Genomic DNA, 21,603 nt, shown 5'->3' with positions numbered 1-21,603 from the left:
CATTCCTCAGCCCTGGCGCCCCTTGCTGCTCCTTCTCCGCGCCCCCCCGCCCGTTTTTCTTTTAAATAGAAAATATATAATTAAATGTACAGACTATTTACAGTTTTAATTACAAACCTGATGGGGGTGTTGAACAGAGAATTCTCTTTAAAAAGCAACCTAAAAAAGAAATGGTTTCGATTGTTCTTTATTTAAAAAAATAAAATAAGGAGTCTGTAGGAGGCCCCCCCCGGGCAGAAGCAAGCGCGGCGCGGGTGGCCTGGGGACGCGCGGCGGCGTAGGGACACCCCCTCACACGGTGGTCTCGCCGTGCCGGCTGTTGGTGAGACGGGTGTAGAACTTCCTCCACGAGTGCAGCGTCTTGCCGGACCAGATCCAGAAGCCCGACGTGATGCCCACGATGAGCGTCATGAGGTATTTGATCATGTAGACGGTGAAGTCGGGTGACATGCGCGGCGTGTAGTGCGCCGGGCACGGGATGGCCAGGCTCTTGCAGTGCTGGCTCACCCACGAGCGCTCCCAGTGCTCTCGAAAGGCCTGCTCGTAGAAGTAGCAGGCGATGACGATGGTAGCAGGCACGGTGTAGAGCACCGAGAAGACGCCGATGCGCACCATGAGCCGCTCCAGCTTCTCCGTCTTGGTGCCGTCGTGCTTCATGATGGTACGGATGCGGAAGAGTGACACGAAGCCAGCCAGGAGAAAGGACGTGCCTATGAACAGGTACACGAAGAGCGGCGCCAGCACGAAGCCCCGCAGCGGGTCCAGGCTGTTGAGACCCACGAAACACACGCCGCTCAGCAGGTCGCCGTCAATCTGGCCCATGGCCAGGATAGTGATGGTCTTGACCGCCGGCACGGCCCACGCGGCCAGGTGGAAGTACTGGGAGTTGGCCTCGATGGCCTCGTGGCCCCACTTCATGCCCGCCGCCAGGAACCAGGTGAGAGACAGGATGACCCACCAGATGGAACTGGCCATACTGAAGAAGTACAGCATCATAAAGAGGATGGTGCAGCCCTCCTTCTTGGTGCCCTGCACCACTGTGCGGTAGCCGTCCTCGGAAAAGCGCTCGTTACACACGACGCGCTCCTGGAGCACGAAGCCCGCGATGTAGGCCACCGAAACCATAGTGTAGCAGCCGGACAGAAAGATGATGGGTCGCTCCGGGTAGCGGAAGCGCTGCATGTCTACCAGGTAGGTAGTGACGGTGAAGAAGGTGGAGGCGCAGCACAGCACCGACCAGGTGAGGATCCAGAGGCGCGCGAAGCGCGTCTCCTCCTGAGAGAAGAACATGGAGCCGTCGGGCCGCGCCGGCTCACAGGGCGCCGCGCAGTCGCGCTCGCCCAGAAACTTGTAGCTGAGATAGGATGGCACCTTGAGGACGCGTGGGCAGTGGAAAGGGTGCTCCAGCGTGGCGTAGCGCGGGGGCGAGCCGCCGCCGCCCGGGCCGCCCGGGGTGCCCCCGGCACCCGGCTGCAGGCCGGGCGGAGGCGCGGTAGTGAGCAGCGCGGGCGTGCCGTCTTCGGAGTGGTTTTGGCCCACGCAGATCTGCTCCGCGCCGTGGCGCGGAAAGTGCTCGCAGCGCAGGCGCTCGGGCCACTGGAAACCGAACTTGTTCATGAGCGCCTCGCAGCCCTGGCGCGCGCGCTCGCAGATGGAGCGGCACGGCGGGATGGCCTGCTCCAGCACGGTGCACACGGGTGCGTACATGGAGCACAAGAAGAAGCGCAGTTCGGGGGAGCACTGCACCTTCACCAACGGGTAGAACTGGTGCACCTCCAGGCCCGCGTCCTCCTGGTTCGTATGGCCCAGAAGGTTGGGCATGATGGTCTGGTTGTAGGCGATGTCCGTGCACAGCGGGATGGAGATGGGCTGGCAGAAGCCGTGGTCTGGGATGGAGATGCCCTTCTCCCCGTGGAACTGGGCCGGCCCGGCGGCGGGCAGCAGCAGCAGCGGCAGCAGCAGGCGGGGCAGGGCGCTGCGGGGCCGCATGCTGGCCGCCGCCCCCCACTCGGCTCCCGGGCGCCCCCCCGCCCCCGCCCCCAGGCCCGAGACCGCGCGCCTTCCCAGCCGCCGCCGCCGCCTCGCTGCCGCCTCCCGCGCCTCTTTGCAAAGTTTGCTGGCGGCTGCAGAGTTGGGGAGGCCGGGCGGGGGAGGGGGGCGGCGCGCCTGCCGGCTCGCTCGCCGCGGTCCGACTGAGCCGCCGGAGACACCGCGCGCTGCTTGCCCTCTCTCCTCTTCTTCCTCCTCCTCTCGCCTCTCCCCTCCCTTCTCCGCCCAGCGACTCCTTTGTGCCTTCCTCCAGCCCTCACCTCGGCCTCTCCGATCCCAATTAGTCGGTTTCAAGGGGGCCCCCGCCAGCGGCCCCGCCCTCCTCTCAGCCCCCCAAAAAAGGGATCCTTGAAACCGCCCCGTCGAGCGCTAAGCACCATCCCAAAATGTGCTCTCGGCCAATCAGATTTAAACTCCAGGACCAGCCCCGAGGGCTGGATTGGTCGACCACAACATAATGAGATCAGAAACCAGATGCCAACAAAACTTTCCCCCCCCTTTTTGCTTTTTAAAGAGACAAGCTATTATTATATTAAGGGCTGTTTGCCCAGCACGGGATTTCTCCGGAGTCGCGGCGGCGAGATCCGGAGACACACATTCTCCAGAACTGCGGCAGACTCAAGCCACTCAGCCCTGGATCATTCTTCTTCTGGGGAGCCAAGGCGGTCTGCGGCGTAGGGCCACTTTAAATCCTTACCTCCGCCCCTGCTCCTAGAACCCCACCTATTCCAGTCCAATTTTTCAAATCAACTGAAAAATCTCAAGTTTAAAGTGTTTAAAAAGAGAGAGAAAAACTTAAGAAACTAGCAGTTCACAAAGACTTTTCTCTCAACCCCGTCTCAAGGAATCCAGACAAAAGTTTCACTTCACGCCTTACGTAGACCCCAAGGAGTTTGCCTTGCCCCTCCCCCCCTTAAACACACCCTTCAATAACCCTCTGAAAAATGAGAGCCTGTCTCTTTAAGAGGCTCTTAAAGGGGCCTGGACTCCGGGGCGTAATTGCCCCGTAGCGAGCACAAAGGAGCCCATTATGGTTCTTTGTGTTCGGTGGCACCTCAAAGTGAGAAAACTCAGGAACTTAGAGGCCCAGAGCTGGAGGATTGGGGCGGGGGTTGAAGGGGGCGAGGTGAAGGAGAATGGCCCAGAGCTCCGGCTTCTCCCTCCTCCTTCTTCCGAGGCAAATCTTAATTATGCAAAGTAAAGTTTAGTTGCCATAACGAGGAGGTCTTAATCGAAAGTTAATGGTGGGGGGTGGGGGGTGACGGGCAGTTTTGAGTGAGGAGATGACTCTCTTAGACCGTTTGGGGGAATTTTCCTCCTTTCTCCCTACCTCTGCCTCCGCCCCCTAAAAGCTTCCAGATACAGTCTCCTGGGAGAGAGGGAGCTTTACCCAAACCTTAAGTGATTCCACACTAGAAAGAGGTGGCGTGTGTGGCGAGAGAGAGGCTGGGGGCGGAGGGGGGTGGCGTTGTGGCGGATTACCCACCCCTCCCCCCATCTCTCACCTGGTTGGGGATGTGTAGTAGGCTAGAAGGGTTCCTACTAGTTTAGCAAGATCTTTTTTTTCTCCTTCTAGGATGTTAAATTTGGGAAGAGGTTTGGGGGAGGATGGGGGGATTTGCATGTAAATCTCCAGGGCCTGATGCTGGATGATGGATCAATTATTTCTGTTGTCTCTCCGGAGGGAAAGGCGGGGCGGGGGGGGGTGGCATTTAAAAAGAAGAAAGAAAATTGAGTTTTGGAAACCCTTTTGCTTCTCAGTACAAACCAAATCCTCCCAGCCTGGCGAGCTGTTTCCTGCTCCGTTCTAGAAAAGGATTGCTTTAAAAACAACAACAAAAGAAATTTGAGAGACGGAAAGAAGAAAGGAATAGGTGGGCAGAAGAAAAAAAATTCTAAGTAGATACATACAACACATCCAGGTCTGACAGGATTCTTTTTTTTTTTTCTGGATTGAATGATAAACCGATTTTCAAGTTATTTACAACATAAAAGTGTTCCTTATCGGACCCTGGAGAAGTTGCCTTTTCGCTACTTTAGGAAGAATATTTTCCTTCAGAATCAGAGGCATGCACCTTCACTCTCCATTCCATTTCCAGTCCCCACCCCCCCACCCCAAGACCACTTGGTCGCAGAGCTGGCTGGGGATGGGACAGTTGTACTCTAGGAGGCCGGAACCACGCCAGAGGCGCTGCTCCTTCGGATCTCCCCTCCTAGTATACATCCCAGCACATCCCCAGAGCTGGGACCAAGCCTGTGAGCAGAGCAGTGAAAACAAAAATGAGTTAAGACAGGTTCCTACTCTCCACTCAGGAAGCTCACCGTCTGATAGGAAATTGAGAGTAAATCTCCAATAGAAACGCGGCATCTTCAATTTCCTTCCACGACAAACTTGTTTTCCTGCCCTAGGGCCAGTTTTGAGTGACAGTTATCCTTTCGCCAGCCGCCCCCACAAAGGGGGAGCTGGAGGTGGAAAAAAGAAAGAATAGACATTCTTTCATTTACCCAGAAAACCCGTCATCCCTTCAACACACTTTTATCGAATCTTCTAATTTCAAACCACTGTGGGAGGTGTTGTAGGCAACACAGGAGGAAATGGCAGCAGCCCTTTGCCCTTCAAGAGTTTATGGCGTCTCGAAGGAAGAGTGATTCTACTAAGACCTTACATGTAGCTAGCATTTTTCCATGAAATAAGAAATCGCGACAATTCATGATTACTCTTGCCTTTCACGTGAAGGTCTGGAGTGTGAACAGGACCAGAACCTGTATCTTCAGATTTCGGGTGTATCCACAGCACTCTCCCGTCTACCCACGGGTCTATCCGTACAGCACTTACTATATACAAACGTTTACACAAAGCCACCTTTCAACTACAGATTTGTAACTAAAAGAAATTAATAGATTCTCTCAGTTTATAAACACTATATGATGTCATTTGATAGATACAGCACTTAGTTCTGATTGCTTTTTAATTAGCTTGAGCGTTGACCTGGACCTGATCCCTAACTTAGATAGTCATTTTACTTTTTTGAACCTTAGTTTCCCCATCTGCAAAGTGGGAATGAGTCAACAGATTTTTAAAACATGAGACTACACATCCAAAGCAATTTCAGAATGACAAGAATACATTTTGTAATCATTAAGAACCTTTCCGGGCGCCTGGGTGGCGCAGTCGGTTAAGCGTCCGACTTCAGCCAGGTCACGATCTCGCGGTCCGTGAGTTCGAGCCCCGCGTCAGGCTCTGGGCTGATGGCTCAGAGCCTGGAGCCTGTTTCCGATTCTGTGTCTCCCTCTCTCTCTGCCCCTCCCCCGTTCATGCTCTGTCTCTCTCTGTCCCAAAAATAAATAAACGTTGAAAAAAAAATTAAAAAAAAAAAAGAACCTTTCAAAACAAGAAGTTACATGAATTAAATGTTTATTCAGCAAACATCCTTGGAGACACAGGGTAACTGCTACCATTTATTGAGCTCCTACTGAGCACTGCACATACATTATGTGTATCCCTACAAAGTAGGTATTGCATTCTTTTTATGGATGAAGAATCTACAATTAAAAATAAAATAATTGGGGCACCTGGGTGGCTCAGTCGGTTAAGGGTCAGACTTCAGTTTAGGTCATGATTTCATGGTTGATGGGGTCAAGCCCTGCTTTGGGGTCTGTGCTGACAGCTCGGAGCCTGGAGCCTGCTTTGGATTCTGTCTGTCTGTCTGTCTCTCTCTCTCTCTGCCCCTCCCCGGCTTGTGCTTTGTCCCTCTCTCAAAAATAAGTATTAAAAATTTTTTTAATTATTAAAAAATAAAATAATTAATTAATTAAAGATGAAGAATCTGACCTTAGGTGAGATTTGACAACTTTCTCAAGGTCCCACAGTAAGTGTCAGAGCTGAGACTTAGATCTAGGCCTTCTTGGCTCTTAAAGCTGGCTACTGTCTCCTACACCACACAGCCCCTAACGTGTATAAGAATTGTGTGCTTTTATGCACTTAACAACTATGTATGAAAAACAACAACTCTGTATTGGTCACCAGGCCCTGTTGTCCCTGTTCCTGTGGAGCTTCCATTCTAGTGGTCAGCACTCACATTTATCACATAGTCTCTTACGTGGATGCAAACTTGCCACAGGATTCACTGCTATGGAGGGAAAGTCTATGCTGGGATAGCACAATGGAGGAGGGAATCTGAGTTGGGGAGGGCAGTGGAGGACTGTGTAATTGTGGGGAGGATTAAATAGGATGAGGTAAAGACAGCCCAGACCTGCAGGGCCTTGCAGACCATACGTAAGGTGCCAGGTGTAGAAATGTGAACCCACCATCTCCAGGCAGGGATAGGCATTGCAAACAGAGGGAATGGCGTGTCCAAGAGCGTGGTGGAGGACACGGCAGGAGCACAGGTATGCACATATTTTGGCCCTGTTAGAGCCCTGTGTACATCTGTGTGCATCACATCTGGGAGAGTGATGGCAAAGGAGATAAGCAGGGACCTTAGATATTGTGCACCCAATCTGGACTCCTGCCGATGGAGATGCTCTGAAGTGTGGGGAAGGGAGACAGTCACGCTTAAGCTTTAGATAGTGCGTTTGGGCAGCCCTGGGCAACATGACTTGGCTGAGTCAGGGATACCAGTTAGGAATAGATTGCAAAGTCCAGGCAAGACATGGTGAGGGCATCATTTGGACCGAAGCGGTGTCGTTGGAGAGAAGTAAGGGAGGAGGCCCACCAAGGTTTCTGACCTGGATGCCCTGATGTCGTTAAGGAGGCTAGGAAATGCAGGGACCGGGTGGATAATGAACATAGTCGAGCCAGTCCAAGCCGATGGTCCAAGGGAAGGTGTCCAGAACGCAGGTGGATATTCTAAGTCAGGGTCCAGGAGGGAGCTCTGGGCTAGATTTAGATCTGGTGGCTGTAGCCTATGATTGTGGCTGTGAGAGTAGTTGAGATCACCTAGGGGAGGCAGATTGGATGGGAAGACCGAAATTTCGGAGATGCCAACGTTGAGGACCATGGGCTGAGGAGGAGGGAGACTGAGAAGGAGTGGTGGGGCCAGAAGAGAGATTCCAGCCAACATGTGAATGTCACAGATTTGTTTCTTCTGAGCCTGAGAGCCTCAAGTCAGAATTTTTGTTTACCTTGTTTCAGTTGTGACAATGAAATGAGGTAGAGCATGGCACTAACTTGACCTGATGCTAGGCTACAAGCTTGAAAAATAATAGCGATTGTTTTTAATTCAACAAATTATTGAGCACCTACTATATGTAAAGCAGCCGACGTCTGTAGAGACCTATGCTCCAGCTTCAGGAAACTTCGAGTCTAGGGGGCAACAGTCTGCCACCTGCTGCTGAGCGGGACTGCTGTTCAGCCCTGAGGAACATTCTGGTTGGTCTTGGGCTCCTCCTGTAGGCCGGGAGCCTAAGTGTCCCCAGTGCACAGTGCCAGTGCCACTTCTCCAAATCTTGAGGCACTGCTGTGCCTCAATCGTCTCTCCACCTACAAATCTGATATCTGGAATGATTGTTGAGTGCCCCCGCTGCAATGACACCGTGCACCCCGTTTCGCGGGATGGTCTGCTAGAGCAGAAATCTCAGCCTGATGGGAGAATAGAGCACATAGCCAGTGGAAAGGAAAGAAACCTGGTCTGGGGCTCAGAATGTCTGGGCTGCAGCCCACATCTGCTGAGTGACCTTGGGTAGGTCACCTTTCCTTCCTTAGCTTCAGCTCCCTCATCTGTATAAAGGGATCATAAAAACGTTTCTTTTTTTTATTTTTTTTTATTTTTTTTTCAACGTTTATTTATTTTTGGGACAGAGAGAGACAGAGCATAAACGGGGGAGGGGCAGAGAGAGAGGGAGACACAGAATTGGAAACAGGCTCCAGGCTCTGAGCCATCAGCCCAGAGCCCAACGCGGGGCTCGAACTCACGGACCGCGAGATCGTGACCCGGCTGAAGTCGGACGCTTAACCGACTGCGCCACCCAGGCGCCCCAAAACGTTTCTTGATTGTACCTTTGGGCCAGATATGGGGAGCTGTGGGAATAGTATGTTCGGATCATGGAAACTGCCCTCGCTCGAAAGGCTTGTGTGTTACAGATAAGTGAAAGACAGCCAGTCGGCAATATCCAACACACCGCAGGCCTGCTCAGAGCACAGGGATCTTCTCTCAGCTAAGGAAACCTTAGCTCATCGGCCCTGGTAAGGTTAGGCATCTTTTCCTTGTTTCCTTAATCCTGTTTTGGAGGGAAGGGCTGAGGAAGAGAACACAATTTTAGATACTTTGAATCCTCAACGGTTTTATTCTCTAAGCAAAAATACTCCCGATGGGGAAAACAGGTTTGAGCGATCAGAGTCTACTTGGCCACCCCTCCCCCAACCCACAAAGTATTTGTCTCTGCTGTGCAAGAATCTTCCTTTTCTTCCTTTCTCCCAGAGTCTGGCCACCAAGACCTGGAATCCACCTTCAGGTGAGACGCCAAATTTCCTCTTCCAGAACTTTGTTCTCCATTGAGCTCTCAGGGAACCAGCCCTTAGAAATGGGCCTCAGAAAAAATCAGGCCTAGGACTCCCAGAGCCCCCATTCCCTGCCCACTTGGAGGTCCCCTTTTGGGGTACTTCACCCCACCCCCTGCCAATTTCCAAGGCTGCCCCGGGCTCTGGGGACAGAGGAGGAGGGCGACGTGGCAGAGTATAGCTGTTATGCCCTTTATCTCTCTAGCACCCTTCCCCAAGGTCTCTGGATGGCAAAATGGGCCATAAAGGATTAAACAGATGTAACAGATGATCTATTAATTAAGGACTTTAATTCGCCCAGGCCTAGGCCAAGCAAGAGTAAGGTGCCGGCGGCTGCTCAGAGCAGACTGGGGAAAATGAAGCTGAAAAATCAGTGCTGAGTTTGGTTAGTGCGGTTCTTGGGGGAGACTCTGCCTTCTCGGTCCAGGAAATAAGTGTCTCTGGGAATGAATGAGTCAGATATTTTGTCTCCTGGAACCTTCTAGAACCTAATGCCAAAAGGAGAGGAATGGGAGTGCCTGAATCATAGACTTGTGGATGTGGAGGAGTCAGTCATCAGGGGTGATGGGGGTGGGGGATGCTCACGTGGGGAAGGATGACCAAGATAGGTTTGCTTCCCAGGTGGGGTTCCCTCTTGTTTCCATAGGGCACACGTTTCTGTTACTGGCTGCACCCCATCTCCTAACTTCCTCTATCTTTTCCCTCTCATTCTTCCTTTCTTTTCACTCTCCCTTGTCCCCTTCACTTCTCCCAGAATTTCTCTCATTTTCCTCCAGGCTGGGCCACCTCACCCCCTCCCCCTTCTCTTTCCTGTAACTTAAGCTGTAGTTGGGAGTTGGAGGAGCTGGGCTGGTTTGAAAGGAGGCCCCACTGCTTTTCAGGGAGGAATTGAAACCGTGGAGCTGGGGGTGAGGGGGTGAGGGGAGGCAGAGGGGGAGGGGGCGGCTTGAGAAATCAAAGCGGCTGCAGCTCCATCTGGGAAACCAACTTTGATTTACTAGCAAGGACCTGGCTCTCTAACACCCCCCCCCCTTTCCCTGGACTTTGCTTTGTGGTGATAACTGGGGGCTGGGAAGTCTGACTCCCTCCCCCAGCCTGAAAGCCTGTTCTTCTCCTGGGAGAACCAGCCCAAGGAGGAAGGCCCAGGGGACCCTGGCTAAATAGGGCTGCTGAAGCTTCTAAAGGGGGCCCTGTGTGTCAGGAGCTGGGTGTGGAAGGGTACCCCTGGGGAGGAAGGAGGAAATGTCCTCAGTGCAGGCTGTGAGCCCCACAGACTTGGCCCCGCTCTGGCTCGAAGTGACACTCTCCCCAGAGATGGGGCGCTGGGCTGGGGGCGCTGCCAGGAGAAGGCCAGGTCCTCTTCATGTCTGTGGCCTTGCCCTCTGAACTGGCTGGGGGTGGGGGTGGGGGGGAGGCTGGGGCCTGGGAGTGGCAAGTAAGAACCAGGAAAAGAAAATGAGAAAGAAAAGGAAAATCTATTTTAATAGATTGTTTTATGTTGAAATTCAGTGTGGGTTATGGACAACACTGGCTTCGAGTGGGGACTCCAGGCCACTCTGGATGGCAGGGCCAGCCAGCTCTCTCCTCCCTCTCCTGTCCCCTGTTTCTGTTTCAGCTTGCTCCTTTTCTGTCAAATCCTTGAACCCCCCAGGGTTTAAGGCACTGTCTGACCTCTGCTATCAAAATAGGGTCCCAAAGGTCCTGAACACCAGTGCCGGGGGCTGCAGGGAGAACACAGTGAGCCACAGCTCCAAGAGATGCTTGTGTTTGTCACTGACTGACCACCTAGTTCTTCCTGGGTGGTTTTTTTCGGGGGTGGGGGATGCGTTAAATCCCTAGACTCCTGGGTTCCAGCAGAGCCCCTGCCCCTGCACTCCCACTATCACTGGTATTTTTCAGGGTTCAAGCATCCAGTCTTTAGAACCAGCTCTCAGGAAAGAGAAGAAGGCACTAACTGGGCTAACTGTGCCCCAGACAAATGGAACCTTTTCAGAGCTCACTGTACTATGTGGAATTGCCCATCAGAGCTCCTGTCCCAGGATAATGTTCCTGAAAGCCTAGGGTCCACATGCATCAGAATCACAGAAGAAGGGGCACTGGGGCAGGATTTGCCTATTAGAAATACAGATTCCTGGGTCCTGCCGATGATCAGAATTGATAATCCCCAAGTGATTCTTATGCACATGCCAGAGCTTTCTGCTTTCCAGAGCCCTCAATTAGCTTTCAGAGCCTTGCTTCATCTTGGCAGCTGCCCAGTCTTGCCCCGTCCCCCACTCCAAACTCATTCAACAACCTTTCAAACTCTAACCCCAACGTAGCTTTCCAGCATTAACTTCTACCCCCACTGCCCCAGTGTGTGGACAAGATGGACCGGTCCCCAGCATCCATTCCCACCTCCTTCTAGTACCTTCCAGCACTTGCAGAGGTTGGAAAGCCAAGAAACTCATCTCTTAGCTTTCCTCGCAGCTAAAGGTCTGGATGCAAACTGCATTGTTCGGGACTTGAAAGTTGGGAGGGTGATGAGACCGTGTTCTTGTTGCTCTGCTATTTCTGCTGGCAGGCCAGCCCCTGGAGATGGGGTCTTCCTGCGGCAGCACCCACAGTGTTCAGTGTCTGGGACGGTGGTGGAAGCCTGGCACCGATTCCTGTGGAGCTTTGGGGTTGCATCCATGATATTAGTTCCAGCCGTAGCCTCTTCATTCTCCCTCCCCCCCGACGGCGGCAGAGGTAGGGGCTCCTACTGGACCATCGTTTCTGGGGCTTCATTATAAAGTCCCGCTTTTCCAGTCCATCTAACAATTTGGCAGGCACCTATTTCCCCGTGGTCTTCGTCTGCTTGGACGCCAAAACCAAATGCCATAGACCAAATGGCTTAAACAACAGAAATTTATTGTCTTTGTTCTGAAGGTCCCAGATCAGGTTGCCACATGGTTGCGTTCTAATGAGGTCTCTCCTCTGGCTTGCAGGTGGCTGTTTTCTCCCTGTGTTCACAAGGCCTTTCTCTGTCAAGAGAGAAAATTTAAACTTAATTACCTCCTGAAAGCTCTGTCTCTAAATATATTCACACTGAGGGTTAGGGCATCAACATACGAGTGAGGGGACACAGGTCGGTTCATAGCACCTTCTACATAAAGCACCTAGGGGCGCCAGGGTTGCTCAGTAGGTTGAGCATCTTTTCTTTTTAATTTTTTTTAATGTTTATTTACTTTTGACAGAGAGAGAGAGAGACAAGAGCATGAGCAGGGGAGGGGCAGAGAGAGAAGGAGACACAGAATCCAAAGCAGGCTCCAGGCTCTGAGCTGTCAGCACAGAGCCCGACGCGGGGCTCGAACTCACAGATCGCGAGATCATGACCTGAACCGAAGTCGGACGTTCAACCGACTGAGCCACCCAGGCGCCCCTAGGTTGAGCATCTTGATGAGGTTTTGGGGTGATGACGGGGGGCGTCCAGAGCCGAAGGCCAAGAAACAATTCTTGAAGACGTCTTTGGTGCAAAAAGGTGATTTTATTAAAGCTCGGGGACAGGACCCATGGGCAGAAAGAGCTGTGCTGGTGTTGTGAGGGGTAACTTGTTGTATACCCTCAGGTTGTTAGGTTGGGTCCCTCAAGGTTAAGTCTCTAAGGAATTTTGGAAGCAAGGTTTCTAGGACCTTGAGGGTCTAGCTGTTGTAAGGAAGATGCCATTTATTACCGTTCAGTAAAACCTCAGTCATGAGACCCTCCAGACGTATATCAGAGCGCCATAAGCTTGGAGTATGGGGGAGTTGAGATAAAGGAAGTTTCCAGAGGAATTTTTATATGTTGATGTAGACCTACAGGATCCTGGGGGAGGGGGTTCAGGATAATGTTAAGCCAAAATTCCCTTTTGCCCTTGCCCGTAGCGAAGTGTCATCATTGAGGCAGCTGAACTCCTAGAGGGAAGTCTCTCTGCCTGTTTCAAGGACTCGTCAGGGGCTGTAGGCAGTAAGGGAATTTAATTTTTCCATTACCTTTGTTTCCCACATCACCATGGCAAGCACTCCAACCCCCTTCCATGTTGATGAGGGTGATATTGGGGCTCTAGAAAACAGAGTCTATAGGTTTCTGGAGATTAGGCTATGGATAAGGTTGCCTTTTTCTAACTGTTTACTAAGTGATCTGTAAACTGAAGGAGACTCCTGTCCTGCACGACCGTGATCTCTATCAGTCAACCATTTGCTATCTTTCCTTGCTCCTGTTCTTGGGCAGCCAGGGGTGTCCCACATATGACACACATCCCACGGGGCAGGGGTGGGGGTGGAGGTGCCGTTAGCCTGTGCTTTGCCCTCAGCTTGCTCCAGGCTCCCTCATCAGTCTGACTCTTGATTTCGCTCAGGTCATGATCTCATGGTTCACGAGTTCCAGCCCCACCTTGGGCTTTGCACTGACTGGGCAGAGCCTGCTTCGGATTCTCGGTCCCTCTCTTTCCCTGCCCTTCCCCCACTCATTCTCCCTCTCCCTCTCTCTCAAAAATAAATAAACATTTAAAAAAAAAAACCCTCCTAAAATGGTCTTTGTTTCTTGCACCAAATCCTGCCTTCACCTATGAACTAGACAGAACAGCTGGTACTTTCATACTCTAAGTACTTGCTCCACTGGTTCCACCCTTGTAAATCCTTTAAGATCCCTTCCTGTAGCACTTCTCTGGGTGACTGTTTATCTTGTGGCATTTAGCACTTGGTATGTCTGACTACCCCCAACTCACAATAAGACAGTCTCTTGAGGGCAGAGACTGTACCTTAGTTTTTGTGCATACCCTAGTGCTTATAAGAGGTGGCATATAATAGGTGCTCAGTAAACATCTGTTAAGTGAATCGATGCCCTCTATGAATAGGACAGGGACTGAAGAACTCCCTAAGGTAGGCAGTTGAGAGATCCAAGCATCCTGCCTGGACACCAGTCCAATGCCCATAACCCGGACTGCTTTGCCCATCTCTGGAACCCACATTTAGGGAGGCAAGAAGCTAAGCTCTGAGGAGAAGTAAGCAAGCCAGGTTTCTAGGTCCAGGTTTCCATCCTCCAGTTTTGGCAAGATTATCCAATTTCTTGAAGCCATACTGAATTGTAAATATGTTCTGGTCCCCGATCTGAGAAGTGAAGGTAAAAAACAAATTTGATATAATGGTGGGAACCCATGAAGCGGCCCCGGGGAGACCAAAGTGCTCAGGTCCTGGCCTTGGTACTTACTACCTCTCTGGCCTTCAGTGAATCATTTTGCTTCTCTGAGTGTCAGTTTCTCTATCTGCAGAACGGGTACAATAAATCTGCATTGTTCCCTTGAGGCGAGGATTGAACAAGAAAATGGATCTGTATTGACAGCTGCTTTGGGAAAGGAAGTTTAGGGTGGTACGTGCTATTTTGTAACCTGGAAGCAAATGTCAAACATAGATCACCCAGAGAGGCCTGAACACAGGCACATGAGACAGACTTACTCATGGGGCAGCATGCTTGGGGCCGAGCACTGGACTCCACAGGCGGAGAGAGGAGGTTTGAATCTCAGCTCTCTACTTCATTACTACCTTCCCTGGACAGGCCACTTGAGCTTTCTGGAGCTCAGACTCTTCATCGGAAAGAGAGGGGTGTGAATCTGCTCTCTCAAAGGGTTGGGAGGACGAGTCATAAGTGAGCAGTAACTTCACTCAATGGACACTCAATACAAGTCTTTAGTATTTGTTTTCCTCCTCTCCCTAGATGAGGTAGAGGCGGCCAGGAGGAGAAAAATTGGGGCAGGTGTCAGACTCCTAAGACCTGAGGGGTTTGGGAGGCTTCCTCCATGGCTGGGTCACCTCTGAGTAACCCGTGAGGAATTCTGTGGCCTAAGATCTGGCAGTAGGGACACATACTGGAGGGACACATACACTGATGCTGGATTCGGCAAAAAACCTACAGCAGATTTCAGTTTGGGGGACCAAGTAACAAGTCTTCTTTGAGGCTGGTTCTGACTCAGTCACTCTCCAGGCATCCCTCTTTTGATACTCTCCCCAGCTCTTCCGGAGGGTGAGCACCCCAAAAGGCAAGAAACTCATTAGGAAGCAAAGAAAGAGATCAGACCTCAGCTGAGCTCTCCTCTGAATGTCTCCTTTTGTTGGGAGGGGCACTAATGTGGAGGCAGCTTGAGGGAGGGGGGACCCCAAGGATGGAATTGGGAGGGGCAGGTCCTACCTTGTGGATGGGGGTCATTGGGAGGAGAAACAAACACTTCCCTCCTCTCTCCAGGAAGCTTCCCTTCCCCGCAGCTTGGTGCCCCAAGGATTCCCCCCGCTCCACCCCAGGCCCTTCCCTTAGAGAGAGCCTGCTGAGCCTGGAATGAGAAGAATCTGAACTACAAACAGACCTCCCAGAGGCACCCCCAACTCTCCCCTAACCACTTCAAGCCAGCGAAAGCCTGGCTTCCTTGAGTGGGAGGCTGACTGAGAAGCAGGGCTGGGGTTTGGGCTACAGGGAGGGGCTGAGGTGGTGGTGGTGGGGGGGGCAGGGGGACTCTTCCTGGAGAGGGAGAGGAGGGAAGGGTTGAGGGCAGGGGAGGGACTAGGCTATATAAGGACTATATTTTCCAAACCAAAAATCAGAATTGGTAAGAGTATACTTGCAAGGGCCATGGGATTGGGGGGGGCGGTAGGGATTGAAGTCAAGCCTGTCCCAGAATAATGCAAATTCTGAGGCCCCCACTCCAGTCATCCAAATATAACCCTGGAGGAGAGAAAAAAAACCCAGTCTGTCCCCTCCCCCCAATGCTCTCTTCCCCTCGCTTGGCCTCTGTCTCTGCTTAACTGATACAGTAGGTTATGGTGAGCCAGGGAGGGTCTTTAGGCTCTCCAGGGGCGAGGTTCTCCCAATCCTTAGTCTGGGCTGCAAACTGAGTCCGCAGAGGCTGTAAATGAACTTGGAGAAGTGGATGGCAGAGGCTAGAATCAGAGGAAAGATGGAGGGACCAGCCAAAAGGACCAAAGGCAGAGGGGCCTCTCCTGTCTGCCACACTTCCCCAGACCCTGGCCTCCTGCCCACTGTCCCCCTAGCATTCCTACCCTCACCTGGACCCAGCCTGGGGCTTTGACGTGAGTTAGCAGGGGCTGTCCGTGTCCATGGATGCCCAGCCAGTGTATCAGACGGGGCGAAACCCCTAGGAGGTGACCAGGGAGGAGAGGCTGCTGGAGCTGGAAGCTGCCTTAGGCACGATGACCTCTTTGCAGGGGCGCTCTCTCCAGCTTGTATAACACAGCTCCTGCCAAGGTTGGTATAGAAAGGCACAGAGCCCACAGCGGGCTGGGGAAGGCCGCTGAAAAGGCAGCTTAAGGGCTTCCTGCTGGGTGAGAGGGATTAGGGGCCTGTGGGGAGGGAGCCAGGCAGCAAGAAAGGCACTGGCCCAAAGCCAGAACCCCTTGGCTGTAGGCCCTCTGGGATGAGGATCCCCAGGGTGTCTAGCGGGCTGGGGTCAGCGCTCTCCACCTGGATGAGGTGCTGGGAGAATAGGGATTCAGCCAGGGCAACATACCGGGATGAGGAGATTCCATGGAGCCCCCAAAAGGAAGGGAGGAAGGAAGGTTAGCCAACACTCCTGGATGAACTAGCACACTTTTAGTCAGAAGGGGGAAGGAGGGACCGAATGGACTACCCAGCTATTTTGTCCCTTGTCCCCTCCTGGGCTGCCTCCCACATGCAAGGTTTCATCTCAGAGGCTCCCAAGCTAGGAGGGGACAGCTCTCTGCTTCTCAGGACCTCCAATGTGGAAGAGAATGAAGGGGCCCCACATGGTCCGAAGTTCCCACAGGAGCATGGATTTAGGGGAAGAGCCCAGGAGGGGCTCTTGTCACCTAGAGACCCTGGGCAGAGGCCTGGATGGGGACAGCCAGGGCTGGTCTCACCCTGGCCCTGGGCTCCACTGTCTAATGTGTGAGTTATCTTGGAGGCCACGCTGTGTGGGGGAAAAGACCTGTTCCACTCGTGCTTCTTGTCCGAGAGCTGACACATGCATTCTGGAAACTGTAAAGTGCTATATAAATGTGAAGTACCCAGACCCCATCATCCCTGGAGTGTGTGTGTGTGTAAAAGGATGGATGTTCCCAGGAAGGGGTGGGAACACATCGAGAACTGGGGACTGCCAAGCCAGGTGATTTGCATGTCTATAACCTCAAAAGAACTTCAAGAACATTGTATTATTGTTGCCCCCATTTTATAGATGAGAATACTGAGGCTTATAAGGTAATGCAATTTCACATCCAAGTTTATAGAAGTTTATAAAATGGTGCATCCAAATTAGAAGGCAAGATTCTCTGGTCTTTAAAAGGTTACCTGGCCCCAGGGTTCCTACGTTTAGAGGATTTCTTCAGAGGTTTGGATCCTTCTCCTCCCTGGTTGGGCTCAGGCTTAGATCCCCAAGACCTTTCCACTCCCACTCCAGAACAAGACCTTGAGAAGGCTGGAAAAGGGGATGAAGTCTGAAACAGGGCCCAGCTGACCAGATAAGCTACACGTGGCTACCAGGGCTATTTTCTGGGAAGGGGCTCCAGCAATGGGTACTTCAAGCTCAGGGCATCCCTGGATCAGAGCTGCCCTGTCTCCCAACTCAGCTGGGCCAGCCCCCTTCTTTGTGCTCGGTTTTTTCCCACAGCCCCGCAAGGGGGGTGCTGGGATCCCAGGCCCACCCCCTCCTGCTGGGCAGCACCCCATCAAGCCCCACCATAAAAAGCTCGGCCGTGGAGGAGGAGGGGGTGTCCTTACTCGGAGAAGCCATCGGTGCCCTTCTCCCTTTCTGGGGAACAAGAAGCTTGCTAATGGCTTGGGCCCCTTCCCCAGCCCCTGGCCCCAGCCCTGGCTCCCCCAGACAAAAAGCTGCTTTACATGAGAAGAGCAGGCTGGCCTGGCCTTCCCCGGGCACTCAAAGAGGCGGTAGCCCCTGACAGCCGAGAGACTGCCCCTTCCCCCACTCCGAGGCCTCGTTTAGTTGCAATTAGCAATTCTTTGCAACCCACGGGGCTGAGGGGGGACGAGCCCCTCACCTCCCAAACCCGGCCTCCACGCCTGGGCTCCCTTCCCCTCCTCCCTCCCCACCAGTCTCCTCCTCGCTGCCCCACCCCCAGCTCAAGGCTAGTCTGTCGGCTTCCTTAGAGTTCTCCAAGGAACCCAACAACCAGAGGGGCGCCTCGGGGCGGGACAGGGTTTGCGAGGGCTGGAGGACCCCTTCCTCAACCCACACGGCCCCTTGCCTCCTCTCTTCCCACTTGCCACCCCTCTCCGAGTCAGGCTTAACTCTTGGATCAGTAGGAGGGGTGAGAGATGGAAGGAAGATATTTTAGGACCGGGAGATTGTGAGCTGGTGGCGTAGGGCACAGGGTGCTGAGGGAGGGGAGGAGGCCCTGGCTCCGGGAAAGTCTTCCCTGGTTGACCTGACCCTTGACACTGCAGTGGGCTCCCCCTTTCACTCAGGGCACCGCCGTGTAGGGCTGGGAGCCCAGAGCCTGGACTCACCTCCAGCCAGGCAGTGGGAAGATGGTGCCATCTGGAAAATGAAAGGGGAGAAAAAGAATTTCAGGGCCCTTTGCTAGGCTCACACAAATCCACTGCTTGGTGTCCGGTCCCTGTGAAGGGTGGGGTTGGGGTACGAGTGAGGGAATGGGGGGAGAGAGGTCTCCAAGCCTTTTAGCCCCATTAGTAGTTTCTTCCAGGGTAACTGCTTTCTGCCCAAGTCTCTGGTAGTCTCTTCCTGATGCCACCAGGGGGAGCCCTAGGCACAGTGGGCGCTCCAGACTGGGGAGAGGTGGTGATGTTGTCCTGCTGGGTCTGCACTATAAGGCCTGTCCTTCCCTGAACCTACAGGACCTTTCCTCCTCCTTGGATGGAGAGTGAGAATCCCTGGAAGAGAAGACTGATCCTCTACGGGAATTCTGTCCGGCTTTAAAGAGTATGTGGAGGGTGGGACAAGATACCGATATTGTGGTTCAGGTGGTGATCAAGGGACAAGGCCAGCTAAAGGGACTGAGGCTCCCCTGGGGTTCTCAGCTCTCAGTGCAGCTGCTTTGGAGGAGTCCAGGATTTCTGGCTGGTGTGGTCTTTTAGAGGTCTCCAGGATTTAAGAAAGCAATAGGACAGGGGTGACTTAGACGCAGAGCCCAAGGTTTGCAGCAGAGATGAGCTGGGTTGTTTTGGGGCTCCTCCATTTTAAGTACTGATATTACACCACCCACACAAATGTGTGGGGAGGGCATGGTTTAGGCTTGGGAAATAAGAAAGAAAAATCTGGCCCCTTTTACCAACCTTCAGTGGACTCTCAAAACTCCTATCCTTGGAGCCTGGTCTCGCATCACAACAAGGGAGGAAACTGTAGACAGAGGCGCCAGGTGGTTCTAGGGAAGGAATCACTTAGGATTATTTCCTGTGGAATTTGCACGTAGGCCCCTTTCCCATTCGAATCCCCCAACTTCTGTTTGCGGCAGGGGGTGGGGGGGTGGGGGAGAGTGCCCCATAAATGAAGAAGAGATGTGAGTTCCCACTCAGAGCTGAAGGGCCCAAAGGAGTAAACAGACCAAAAGGTAGGAAAGCTGGGTCCTTGCCCCCAGGGGAGGAAGGCAGGGTCAGCCCCTCCAGAATCTGTCCAGGAGATTCACTGGGAGGCCTGAAATCCAGATTCCTCAGAAGGGCTGGGGGAGGTGAAACGTCAGGACACCTGGGATCTTGCCTCTTCTTGCTGCTGAGGTGCTTGGGTCTCTGGACCTGAGAAGCCTGTGAGGTCCTCCTGGCCACCAACTGCCCCTGGGAGGAGGAAAACATTTAAGGGAGGTCAAGTGTTGGGATCTCTGGGCAGGAAGCCTTTGCGAGCCAAGCCGGAGGCAGGAAATGCTCCCCAAGAGTTAGCCTCCCACAGCGACCTCCTCTGAGGAGTCGGGTCACTGCACTCCCCTCGGGGAGCAGCAAGGCGGAGGGTGGCAGACCTGCCATTCGCTGCCCCGCCCCCTTCCTCCCCCCACCCTGCCAGAGCCTCCCTGCTGGCCATTTCCCCAGTCCCCACAGCCCCTCCTCAGCTTTCAGTTTTTGGAGCTCCGTGCTGCCAAGAATCTTGGCCCCACAAAGCCCCTCCCCACCCCCACCCCCACCCCCAAGTCGGAGGGCCACTGGCCTTGGCTCCCCCAGGAGCACTAGATGTCCCAGCCTCCCTGGTGGACTTGGGGTTCCCTCTGCTTTGCTGCTTTGGCACTTGCTGTCCCCGCTGCTTCTCTCTGCGGGGTGGAATCCTGCACACCTCTGGAATTGTCACTCTGTGCTGGAAGCCTCCCTGGGCTCCGATACCACCTTGATCTCACTTCTCAGAACACACACCGCGTTTTCGCTTGGTTTTGAATTATTTGAGATCTTGTCTGTCTGTCTGTCTTTCCACTGGGCTGAGAGATCTTATAACTCTGCCCTACAGAAACAGAAAGTCAGCTGGCTATACCATTTGAAGTGTTCTTGTAACTGTGTTAAAAAGTAAAAGAAGGACGCCTGGGTGGCTCAGTCAGTTAAGTCTCCGACTGACCCAGGTTATGATCTCACAGTTTGTGGGTTCGAGCCCCAAGTTGGGCTCTGTGTGGACAGCTCAGAGCCTGGAGCCTGCTTCAGATTCTGTGTCTCCTGTTCTCTCAGTCCCTCCCTGGTTCTTGCTCTCTCTTTCTCTCTCAAAAATAAATAAACATTAAAAAAAAAAGTAAAAGAAACAGGTGATGTTAATTTTGATATATTTTATTTAGCTCAATATATAAAAAAAATCACTTCTATATGTAACCCATATAATAATTTTTTTAAAATATTTATTTATTTATTTAGAGACAGAGACAGAGACAGAGAGCACATGAGCAGGGAAAGCACAGAGAGAGAGAGGAAGAGAGAGAGAATCCCAAGCAGGCTTCATACTGTCAGCTCAGAGCCCAACACGGGACTCAAACTCATGAACCGTGAGATCATGATCTGAGCCTAAATCAAGAGTTGGATGCTTAACTGACCGAGCCACCCAAGCACCCCTCGATATAATTATTAATGCTATATTGTATATACGTATTTTTTTTTCAAAGTCAGTCTTTGGAATTCAGTGTGTATTTTACACTTATAGCACATCTCAATTTAGATGAGTCGTGTTCTCAGTAGTCATGCGGTTAGTGTTACCATATTGGACAGTGAAGCTCTAATCAGAGATGGAGCCCCATGTCCGTACTAAAAGTAGAGATAGCATGTTGTTTAAGAAGCCCAGTTGTTTGAACCAGACTTCTTGGTTGAATATTGGCTCAGCCACTAGCTGTGTGACCTTAGACCAGTCCCTTAACCATTCTATGCCTTAACTGTCTCATCTGTAAAATGGGCCTAACAAGCCTTATAGGTTATTGTGAAGAGTATGTAAGTGCTTAGGACAACATGTGGCACATAGTAGTATTTGCTCAATCAAGGCTGGCTGTCTGGATCTCTGCATGATGAGAACCTTGGCCCCAAACAATTGTTAGCTGAGAGACTGAATGAAAGAAATAGTCCTTTGCCCTGCAGCAGAACGAAGCAGAAGAAGCTGGTTGGGGTGAGTGAGTTTTGTCTGGAGAAATTGGAACAGGACTGGAGAAGAGAAGGCTGTGGGTGGCTGGCAGAAGGCCTTTCAGAGGGCCAGACGGAGGTTTATAGCTGTGCTGCCATGGAATTTGGAAACAGTAACAGAGCAGCATAAGGCCGATATGATTCATTGCTGAAATGAAGCTTCTGGGGTTCTAAGAAGGGAGGTCTAGGGCTCTGAAGCCTTCAAAGAGCAGGGTGAGGTTTAGAAAACCAGCCAGCAGTGGGTGATGGGGAGTTTGCTGAGTGCTTGGAGAAAGGGACTAGTTAGGGCAACTAGTCAGGCCCACCCCTCCCGCAGGTACCCTCCCTCCCTGGCCTCTGGCCTCTAGAAGGCAGCAGTTAACGGCTGTGGGCTGCATTTTGAGGCCACAGCGCCCTCTGCTGGATTTGGGGGACCTGGGGCAGCAGCAAGAGTAAATGGTACTGGAATTTAGGGGAAGGGGTGACAAAACGTTGTGCGCGCCAAGTTCTGTACC

General features: G+C 52.5%; 1 protein-coding gene across 1 annotated transcript; it reads right to left on the bottom strand.

Moving 5' to 3' along the window:
- Nucleotides 1-291: 291 nt before the first annotated feature.
- On the bottom strand, nt 292-1,989 carry FZD2 (frizzled class receptor 2). The gene has a single exon (XM_047093593.1). The coding sequence runs from the start codon at nt 1,987-1,989 to the stop codon at nt 292-294; it is 1,698 nt and encodes a 565-aa protein (XP_046949549.1).
- Between the last annotated feature and the right edge of the window lie 19,614 nt (nt 1,990-21,603).

Source organism: Lynx rufus, unplaced genomic scaffold (assembly GCF_022079265.1).
Source record: "Lynx rufus isolate CCGP_SWC_20201006 ecotype Redwood Valley unplaced genomic scaffold, mLynRuf1.p SCAF_34, whole genome shotgun sequence".
Lineage (NCBI taxonomy): Eukaryota > Metazoa > Chordata > Mammalia > Carnivora > Felidae > Lynx > Lynx rufus.
Note: the sequence above shows the minus strand (reverse complement) of the source record. Positions and strands in the feature narration are given on the sequence as shown.